At 37.2% G+C, this 11,402-nt stretch overlaps 1 protein-coding gene across 3 annotated transcripts in view; it reads left to right on the plus strand.

The window, feature by feature from the left end:
- The window catches only part of PIK3CG (phosphatidylinositol-4,5-bisphosphate 3-kinase catalytic subunit gamma), a 36,694-nt gene extending 27,104 nt beyond the window's left edge, over positions 1 to 9,590 (plus strand). For all 3 annotated transcript variants that reach the window (XM_035334939.1, XM_035334930.1, XM_035334942.1), the window contains exons 10-11: positions 2,200 to 2,357; positions 7,567 to 9,590. In XM_035334939.1, coding sequence (XP_035190830.1) covers positions 2,200 to 2,357; positions 7,567 to 7,848 — 440 coding nt within the window. In that variant the 3' untranslated portion in view covers positions 7,849 to 9,590. The remainder of the gene's footprint in view (positions 1 to 2,199; positions 2,358 to 7,566) is intronic.
- Positions 9,591 to 11,402: the final 1,812 nt, after the last annotated feature.

Genomic DNA, 11,402 nt, shown 5'->3' on the forward strand with positions numbered 1-11,402 from the left:
TAAGTCATGAGGAATGTAAAATTAATCTTTATGTCTAGATATGAGATCTAAAAGCCAAGAAACTTTAAAAGGAGACGGTTATTTGCCTGTCTGGGGTGTGGATGGGGTTCTGAGTGTGTCCAGTGGAGTTGTATCTGCTGTCAATTCAGATGTTACTGGACCATGTGCTACTGGAGGAACATAACTGGTTTATATACCTTTGTAGAAATTCCTCAAAAGTGTACTTGGAGTGTAGTGGTTTTGCTACTGAAGTCTGCGGGATGGTTTCTCACAGGACAAAAGGGTTCCTTATATACCAGAGCACAAAGTGACAACAAGCTGAATGCCGAGTTGCAGCGATTTTATAGTGGCAGTGAACCTTAGCTGCAGAACAATCTAGTTCTATTTTTGCTTTTAAACATAAGCATAGTCAGAAAAGTGAGCGTACTAAAAGAAATGCAAGCAATTTAAACACAAGAATGCACAATCAAGCAGGGGGCTAAGTACACTTGGTAAATTGACAAGGGATTGGCACCTTTAAGATTAATCACACCCACTAAAGAGCTAAAATTGAGGAAATTATCAACCTCTCTGCAACAAAAATGCTCTCTGCAACACTAGAGATCTTCACTGGGCGGCACCCCTGGACCAACCAACAAGAGCTACCGTGAGCTTGAGTTGGGGAGCTACCCTTATAGAGTTGCTGCTTTCGGTCATCTGACTGAGGAGGTGATGCAAGAGCACCAGGTGTGTTTCCAGAAGGTTGCTGGTCCGTGAATACCAGACTATTGTCTACTTAGCATCAGTGTCTAGAGGAGGACATTGTCTAGACCATTCACAAGTGACTCAGTAGGTCAACACAACCTTGTCAGCTGTGAATAGTCCATTGATATCTTTAAAGATGTGATAAATCACAGATTTCTTTGTGTAAGTTGGCTGTGCAAGCACGTTACATGAGCGTTCTGTGGTCCTTTTGTCCCATGCCATACCGGAGGAAAGAAGCATCTCACCATGTGGTTGCAAGCCTCCTGAAAGAACCTAAATTTTTTGTATTACAAACCTTGGGAATTATTTCTGTGGCTGTGTATTGATTCACCCCCAATCTTACTTCTCTATGGAGGTCCCAGAAGGGACCCCAGATCAAGCAGTACATATGAGGGAGTTTTATTTGGTCTAAGAAATTCACTTCTGGTTTCATGAGCTTGTTACTTCATAATTAGTCTTTACGTAATGTGAAGAGACAGAAAATACTTTGGGGCTTAGTTAGAAGACTGTATATTTAATATTAATCATATTGTAGTTAAAGTTTTACCAGTTGAAGGCTGGAGAGAGGAAGTACCCTGAAGTCAGAAATGAGCTAATAGGAGACTACAATAAAAAAAGTTCACCAGAAGTCCTTGAGGAAAAGAAGAGAAAGGCTTTAAATTCAACATTAATATATATGTAGTACTATAAGTATTATATAATTCAGTGTAAGTGCCCGTTGGCAGAAAATGAGGGACAGGCCAGTAGAAAGGGAGACCATAAAGGAAAGGTTATTCATTTGTAATCAGGAGCAGGTTAGCAAGAGGGTTTAGCAGAGGCAGTCTTGAACAACATAAGCCAGAAGGATGTGGGGTAGGTTATGGGAACTCAAAAGCTGCCTGAAATGCTGGAACATCTAAGGGTCGTCTACCTAAGGGTCACTGTCAAGTATCATCCTACATCATTTGATGTTTCATTTTTTTGTATACATGTACCATTATTAGAAATACATGTTTTTAAGTAAACATACTCTTTACATCCTGTCTGCCAAAGTAATAAAGTAATCTGAAGAGCAGCAGGGCGCTCTGGTCCTATACGTGCAACAGTCCTTAAAAATGTTTTTTTTTTTTTTTTTTTTTTTTTTCCATCACTTTCTTGGGACCTGATGGTGGACTACAATTTCAAAGTTACATAGAGGGTGGCAAAGCAAACTTATTCTATATGGTACAGGAAGGTACATAAATTGGTACTGCAGCTCGGTGAGGAAGAAGTCTGTTCTAGTGCCTGGCATTAGCCAAGGAGCTGGACAGCACCAGAATCCCTGGGAAAAAGAGAGAAAATAGTATTTTCTGCTGAACTAAAGAGTGATCATATTTGCCCCCCCCAAAAAGAGGTTTTGGAAGCATAGTTGAATACAAGTAAGTGTTCTCGACAATTTATTGTATTTGAGCCTAACTGTGACTTCCTTTTATGAAGGTAACCTTTTTCATATTGATTTTGGCCATATTCTTGGGAATTATAAAAGCTTCCTTGGAATTAATAAGGAAAGAGTTCCTTTTGTGCTGACTCCGGATTTTCTGTTTGTCATGGGGACTTCCGGAAAGAAGACAAGCCTCCATTTCCACAAATTTCAGGTAAAGTGAATATTTAGCTGTAAGTCAATTAAGCAGTGTTTTTTACTCTCTGAAATGAACATTAATGCCTTAGATTTCAAAGGTCTGTGCTCCTGGGCATTATGTTAATAAAATTTACTGAATCATAATACAATTCTGGGATATTTTAGCTCCAACTAAAAGCAAACATTATCTGTAGGATTATGGGAAGTAGGATGCAAACACCCACAAAGCCACACTGAAGAGTTTCAGTTAGCAGCAGACCAGACAGGCAGTACTTTCTTTGTTTCTTGTTTTGATCAAAAATATGTTGTAGGGAACATCAGTATTCGTGGCAGTAGAGGAGACTGACAGCATTAAGCAGAATCTTCTGTGTAGTCCAAGTAGGTGTTCCTCATCTGGCCGTGCCAGCGTTACTCCTCCTGCTTCTGCCCTGCTGTCCTGGGGCTCAGCTTACTGCACCTGGGTAGAAATGTACAGTGGCACTAAGATATGTCACGTTCTGGTTTTGTGAAGTGGATGGACTTGGTGCTCTGAAAGAGAAGAACAGTGTTAAAAATCTATTCTGCTGCAGCTTCCATTTGAAAGTGAGCCCCTCCAAAACAGCTGTGATTTTGTTAACTTGTGTAGGACCTGGGCAAGGAGGGAACAAAGCAAAATGCTGTTTAGTATGTTTAATGAAGTGTCTGAGAGCATGGATGAGCAGAGGTAAATGGATATCTGGAGTGGTATTCCTGTGCACATCTTCAGGAACTTTAAATATGTGCCTGACTAGAAAGGAGGTTTCATATATTATCAAAAGAAAAAGTCTCCCCCAGTCTTAGAGTCAGAGCAGAAGACTAAATTAGATTCTGGATTCTCTTTGGATGAACCGGTCTCTCTGACATGGTTAGGAGTTTGTTTTTCAATGTTGAGTACCTACCATCGGATAGTGAATACATCCCTTTGAACATATACGTTATTGTACAGCAAATATCGAGGCAATTGCCGTCCTTGAGCTCAGACCTCTGAAAATAACTAAACAACCAGGTGCTATTTTTGAATCTTTATTTTGCACAAGGCCTGGCTTTATTACAGTGTGGGTGTTTTGAAGGGGCTTTGTAGCTCAAACAGTTTAAAAGCAGGGTAGGTTTTGCTCTGGAAGTGGGGAATGCTGAGCCTGTACTCTTAAAGAAGCCTGTGAGCTGTGTGTTGTATAGACAGGAAGGGTGGCCACTCAGCAGCTGTAAGCCATGCCCGCGTGTAGGACCAGAATACCCATTTGGGATATTTCATTTTGCAGAAGATTCTGTTCTGGAAGCAAAAAAAAAAAATGAAAATATGAAAGCATGCTAATAGAGAATTGGAAGAGTAGCAATGTCTTACTGTCAAGTGAGGTGATGTTGTGTTAGTATATGGATCAGCCAGCTCTTCAGAGAATGTCTGACCTTTACAGCAGCAGCCCAAATACCAAAAGTAACAAGAGGTGATTTTGGTCTTAGCATTTCTTTGGTAAGCATTGCCTTTGTAACACAGTAGCAAGTCCTAGGTTTGACTGAATACATTTATTTATTTATTTATTTACTCTGACTGTTTAGAAATGCTGTGCTAGTGCCAGTATCAGTTCCATGGTGTCATTAACCAGTTGAATAGTGATTAACATGCTTTACCTTTGTGAACTGTGACTGTGGTATGTGACCTGGCCATTTTAAGGGGGGTGATTTAGACACAGACAACAGTATTGACTGAAAAAAATGTAAGTTCATGTACAGTTCTGTTTCATTACGTACTGTTAATAACCTGCTATACTGGTACTACATTAAAAGGATTTTCTGTCTAAGAAAGGCTTTTCTGTCTCAAAGACCAACACAAAGAAAGCTGAAAGCAAAATACTTTCATACAAGTAAAGTAGTAACGTTGAGCAAGACAAGCACCACATATTTTGCTGGAAAAAAGTATTTTTTTAATTATATGTTCAGAGTACAAAAGTAAACAAAACGATAGCTTTACTTTTCAACTGGCTGGTTTTATCGTGTTTCCTAATAGGCATTCATTCCTTGTGCCTGCTGACTCATTCAAGTATTAATGGAAAAGTCTCAGCATTTATCCTTCATTAATTTTTAAGAGCATCTCTCATTAATTTGTACTTCAGCTACATTAAATATGTTGTACTTTAGAGGAATCCTTTGTTTTTACAGGCTTCGGTCTTTTACTATTTGAAAATACCTAGGAGTTTGTTTGATTTTATTTCTCTGTCACCTATTGGATAGAGTCCCTACAGATGTGTTAGCCACAGTTCGTACTGCAGGCAACAGAAAAAGCTAATTAGACAGGTAACTTTGATTAAATCCAATGCAACAGAGTATAGCTAGTTATTAGTGAACTTTTAAAGCTGTCAGTGGCATGGCAGCCTTTATGAAACTGGCAGCAAAGCTTGTTTCTATTAGTTCTTAGTCTGAATTTTGATTCCCTTTTTGTTTTTTTTTTTTCTTACAATGGTTTAAAAAATAGATGCCAGAGGTTATTAATGACATGACAGGAATGTTTAGCAGAAAACAATATTTGATAAGCATGACTTAATCCGAGAAGACAAGTATTTTTCTGTACCATCTGTGAATTTTTGAGATGCCTTAGTACTGTCCAGATTTCTCCTCCAGTAAGTGTCAAATGTGGTGGCGTTTCCTTTCCAGCTTTTGGCTGAAACCCATGCAACTCTTTTACTCCTATGTGCCTGCAAGTTTTTCACTTAGAAGATCTAAGTTTTTCAGTTGGATGACCTTCCTGGTCTTTTGAGCTTTGTCCACGTAGCTGTCATTTGTTACCTTCAATTTTTCTTTACTAGTTTTTCCATTGAGTTATGAATGAACTTTTATTTATTTATCTCATTTATTATCTCATTTATTTAATTAGCTAATTTTTCATTACTTTACCCTGCTGACTTGGTAATACAAAGATGTGTATTTTCATTGCTAATCTAATAATCTCTTCTGGATGGACCATTTGTTTCCAAAATCACGTGTATTTGATTGTCAAGTAAAGGTGACAGAAAGAAGGAAGATGTACAGTTCATCACTGAAAAATACTTGTTTTGTAGTATACGGTACAGGAAGGAAAGAGATGACCTATATAACAGAACTTGGACGGTTTATATTATAAAAGTGCTTGACCTTTAGGATACTAACACTTATGGCAGTTTCAGGCTGTGAAATTAATCAATTGTTCTTTGTTGTCTGTTGGATAAGGGGGGTTGGTTTCTCCTCAGCTCCTCTCATTTTGCCTGCGGCTTTATATTAGTCAACAGTTTTTTTCCTAATCCCATGGTATTCAGATAGCCTTGACACACGCATCTGTGTTACTTCTGATTCTCTCTGCCTTTCTCAGAAGTACAAAAATGACTTTTCTTGAAAGATGTTAATTCAAACCTCCATTCAGTTCCTGCCTGTATAAATAACTGTAACAAGCAGATGCAGATTTTTTAAAATCTTTTGAATTCTTACAAGGACTGCATTTGAGATGTAGTGATGCCAGTTTCTTGACTGCATAATTGTTTCTCTGTCTTCAGACACCTTCAGTAGCGAGATATATCATCCATAGAGAAATGCTAAACCTTCTTTGATATAACTATAAAGAGCTTTCATTTCTTTCAAGAGGAACAAAACACACGCTAACTCTTGTGACACAATTTCCCTGTTTGAAGTTGATACACAGAAGTAGATTTTTTTTTCCTAGTGTCACGGAGAGAAACTAATCCCTGTGAAAAGATGGTTGTGTTTTCTATTGTAAATTGTGCTTTGACCATTGCAATTCATCTTCTGCTTTGCAAGAACTGAACTGACATTAGAGTTTGTAAGTTCTTGTCTTATTTCAGGACAGGATTTATTTGGAAATTTAGAGTGAAAGATTTAAGGGCCCAGGCAATACAGGAGGGAAAAAAAAAAAAAAAAAAAGGAAGGAAAAAAACCCTACAGACAGGTCTTCAAAGTATCATCTCTCTCCCTTTGTATCTTCCTAACCTGTCTGGTTGTTTGTCCTGATTTTGCTGATGTGAACTCTGATAGATGCTAAGATTATTTGTGCAATTCTTACTGTTTCTAAGGAAAAAAAATATATATACCATGTGAAAAATAAACAGTTCTAGAGAACTAATGAGATTTGGTAGAATTTATGTTAAAACACTTACATTTCATATATTTTTAAAATAAGTTCATATAAATTTCTGGAAACATTAATATGAATATTGAGTAAAAATCAGCATTGTTCAGCTTAGGTTTTAACAGCAGCAGCCTTCCTGGAAATATTTCTCATCTTTTTACATGTCTGCATTGCAGATCCAATTTAACTTTGTAATGTTTGATTGATTTCTGCTTTGCATTGTTTTCCTTAAAATGTTATTTCTAAAAGTAAATGAGTAATAAATTTAATATAAGAAAATAATCATTTCAATGTATGTATTAGTCACTTATCATTAAGTATTCTTCTAAAAGACATTTTATGTTTCTCCAAGCTGCAGAAATGTCATTCTTCTGAAGTTTATGCTGTTAAGCACAAATTATTTATATATGGAAGTGAAAATGCAATTCAGAAAAACCACCAAGAACAATATCTATTGAATCCAGTATGGCAGTACATAAACATAGCAGTCCTAAGGCCAGGCAATGTGCCTGAGTTTAAACTAGAGCTGTCAGCTTGAAAAATTTCTAAAAACACTAAGCTTGAAAAATCTTCTCCATTAGCAAGCCAGCACCTCTGCAAACTTTACAGACGTATATATAAAATGAAGAATAGACCCCTGGAGGTGCTGCTTTGTTCAGTATCACTTGCTGTCCCATGGTCTTTAAATGGGAACATACCAGCTGTAGAGGAAGACAATGAATGACTGCTGTCTCTTTAACAGTCACAGAAAGGGATTATACAACAGGGAAATTAATCTGAAATCTTGATGAAGCTAAGGCTTTATGCTTTAGCAATTAATATAGTCTTATTAAAAAGCACCTTCTGTTTGTATACCAGAAGAGGACTTACTGGCCTAAGGTGTGTTCATGAATGAGGTAACAACGAGCAAGGGATGCAGACATCAGTTTCATGTTTCTGCTCTGATGAACAGCCCCCTTGGGTCTCCTCTGTCTGATGTGCGCCAGTAATTGAATAGTGTTGGTCAGTGAGAGCACTTCATACCTGGGTTCCTGTGAAAATCCTGAGCTATCCCTTCCAGCTGACCTCATCAATTAACAACAGTTCTTCTCTTTTGTAGGATGTATGTGTGAAGGCTTATTTAGCTCTTCGACATCACACAAACCTGCTGATCATCCTGTTCTCCATGATGCTAATGACTGGAATGCCCCAATTAACCAGCAAAGAGGATATCGAATATATCCGGGATGCACTGACAGTAGGGAAAAGCGAAGAAGATGCCAAAAAGCATTTTCTTGATCAGATAGAGGTTTGCAGAGATAAGGGCTGGACTGTGCAATTTAACTGGTTTTTACATCTTGTGCTTGGAATCAAGCAAGGAGTAGAAAAGCATTCTGCTTAACGTTTTATGTAAATTAGCTGTAGGTGTGAATAGGAAGTTAGCGAATCTACATGTTATTATTTATGCATTCCGAATAAATGAGCAGTCGAAACTGCCTTTACTTTGCTGGCAGCTTAAATGGATCTTCAAAAAGGCAAGGGCTTTTGCTTTGCTGCTCCAGAAGATCTTCGTGCAGTGAAGATCTTTTTTTTTTTTTTTTTTTTTTTTTTTTTTTCCTGAATGCCTAATGACGTTTCAAGTTGCTGGATTCTGTTACCTAGCTGCTTTGCTGATGTGGCCTGCAATTTTTTGTTCTTTATTAATAATGAAGGAGAAGCTTGAGTAAGATGATAACCTGCAAACTCCAATAGAAATGTTCTGTGTCATTACCTTAATTGTTCATGACGGTCAAGCCCTTCAAACGGGGAAAAAGAGTCTATTTAAAATATATTGAAATGCCTGTAGGAAATGTATTTCTTTCTCAGGATGGTTTACACTCAAGTGTTCTTCACCCACATCACTCCCTTTTGTCTCTTTCCTAACATTTGTTCTTTTTGGATTTTTGATGTGTCATCAGTAGGTAACAGTTTTGATTCTACTTCTAGAAGAAATTCCCTTACTGTTATTTTAGCCTCCTGGCATACACAACTGAACGTGACTGTCTCTCCAGGAGAACTTCAGAGTTCCCTGGAAGCTCCTCAGGTTTGAACCTGAAATTTTGAAGGTTTATTTTTGGAAGTTTTTTTACTGTATTTTTTTTTTAATGGGGAAGGTCCGTATTATATTACAGATCATATTCTTACTGTAAATTTACTAAAATTCCCCCTGTATAGTAAAAGAGTTATAGAAAAAGCAGTGGTACTTCCTTACTCCTCAGAGAAAAGTCCTTACATAAGAGTAATTGATATTTTACCAAATATTCGAGAAACCCAAAGTTATTTATTCTTTGGAGATATATTTTCAGGATATACCCATAAGGAATTAAATATAATCTTTGAAATTGTGTATATTTTGCTATTTATTTTTAAATTCTTGAAGAGACTATACTACTGAAAAGCTATTTATGAAAGAAAAAGAATAGTTATCTTTAATTTCAATATTTAAACTTTAAAAAGGAAAAAATGGGCAGTGTTAAGTAGAATTTTAACTTCTGTACCTGCAAATCATGTGGTCTGCCTATGGTAGGAAAAAAAAATAGCATGAGTTAGTCTTTGACTCCAATTATTACAGTATACTTCCTCCTAATTGATTTTTACCAAAGAGAGAAGATGGCTTACAATATTGCTTTTTTGCACTTGTGCCTGTGTAATTTCTTCTTTCATAGTAGTTTTACATGGGTTTTACATTACATGTACATGATTAACTGAATTTTGTAATTCTGTTATCATTTGCTTTGGTAATTTCACAGAACTGTTAAGATTTTAACTACTGCTGCCACTGTTACTACTGAGTGTATTCTGGAAGGATTTTTAATAAATGTACTGTAATTGCTGTCTCTGTCATGAGACACAGGCAACCTATTTTTGAAATATAAATGTTTAGTTGGCTACTGTGCACAGCAGTATTTTTGATGTATATGATACACTTAGTTAAGGAAATCTAAAAAGTTAAAATGTAGAATATTTTGTTGTTCTATTATCATTCTGTACAAGATAGGCTTAAGAACATACTAAAATATAAACTAATGGGTGAATATTGTCTGTAAAATGATATTTTTAGATTTGTATTTTGTAGATCTGAAATAAATTGACATGTTCTCTTCATTTGATTATCCTTCATGAATAAGCACTTTTTCCCAAAGAATCGGTAAATATTGTCACCCAGCCGTTTCAAGACTGTGTAGTCTCAGTAAGAAACCATATTCAAAGTCCCACTCAGAGGAATTGTTTTAGTTCCATATTAATAACTTTGTAGAATATCAAATATTTTCAGTTTTAAGAGTCTATAGTGTTAGAATTCCTAATACTATAATGGTAAAGTGTGAAGAGAATATGACCACTTTATAGGAGCACTTAATTCATTCCTGTTTTGTTCTTTAAAGAAAAATTTAAATATTTTAGAAAGTTCCTGGTCTTAAAAGGACAAGTTAATCTACTGTTAAACACAAATGCAACGTGGTCAAGTAAATGCTAATCACAACTTCAAGGGAAAAGGCATCCCTAAATCCGCCTCCATATGGGATGAAGGTCTACAAGAAACCTGCACCCAGAGGAAAACTGTTTAGTCCTACACTAAGCTTACACCAGTCATTTTTATCAACAGTTTACAATGTGCTACACTGAACTAGGTACAGTATTTGTTACTGACATCTCAAACATCTCTGTGCTGAACTAATTAGCAAGCTTCTTCATCTTGCCCATGAAGCGTGTGGCTGGGCTGCCAGGCAGCGGAGAGCACCCCCTCTGCAGCGTGTTGGGTGTTTGCCCAGCTTCTGGGAGATCAACAGTAGCTGCTCAGTCTCCTTTTTACCTACAGAACAAGCTATTGGCTTGCTGCCACTTTGTTTATAAGTAGCCATGCATTCATGTGGCTGATGAGCTGTTGGCTGTGGTGTGCCTCTCTTAACCTCCACTCCGCGTGTGTCTTGAGGCAGCCTGGCCTGAAAGTTGCTCTGCAGGTGAGGAGGTGGCTGGGGCATACTGGAGGCTGGGCACAAGTACGGGTCTTCTCTTCCCTGGCCAGGTTCTGCAGCTGCTGGTACCAGGAGGGAGAGTGCAGTATCTGGCTGTTGCCTTGTGCAGTGGTGGCTGTATACCCAAGACCTTGAAAGGTGTTTTTTTTTTTTTTTTTTTTACAACAGCTGCTGCTGCCCAAGCAGGGAGTTCGACCACAATTTGCTGAGTTTGGGCCTGATGTCTTTCAACGCCTAAGCACACTCTAAATAGACCAGCCCTTCAAAATAGCCTTTTCATAAGGGCTATAAAGCAGGAAATGTAAATTAATCACTAAACACATTTTTCACAGGCTCTAGCACAGCATGCAGAGAGAGAAAATTACTAATTTTTCTGAGTAGGTCTCAATTATCATCCTTTCCTGCTGTTATCCCAAAGATTTTTTTAATTATTTTTAAAGTTATTTTTAAGGTCTATATTTTTTTTTCTTTTAAGATGCATTATATTTTTCCAGTAGCGTAAATTCACGTCATTGCCGCACCTAACAGTGGCAATTTGATTCTATTCTTAGAGGCAGTGCCTCAGACTCCGTTGTGACTTCACGTACGCTTTGGCTCCAGCAGGATTGTAAAGATGTTGGTTAGCAAGGAGTGTGTCTCCAAGGCTCCAGCCTAAATATATCCTGGGAGAGGAAGAGAGGTTGTAAGGCAGAGGTGTACAACGTTATGATATTTAGATCTCCTTGAATACAATGGTTGCACTTGTTAGAGGTATTTAATAAGTAGCAGAATATTTAGCCTTAATTAATACGTACTTAGCAGAATTTCCTGTAAAATGTATCTGGTGATAACAGAAATACAGAACAGAACAACTGACTTGAGAAAAATACAAATGGGAATTGTAACTTTTGGGGTATTTTTCATGATAAACCGTTATTACTATCTGTTCTGCAAATCCACATGA

This window comes from Oxyura jamaicensis, chromosome 1, assembly GCF_011077185.1.
Source record: "Oxyura jamaicensis isolate SHBP4307 breed ruddy duck chromosome 1, BPBGC_Ojam_1.0, whole genome shotgun sequence".
NCBI classification, from domain to species: Eukaryota; Metazoa; Chordata; class Aves; order Anseriformes; family Anatidae; genus Oxyura; species Oxyura jamaicensis.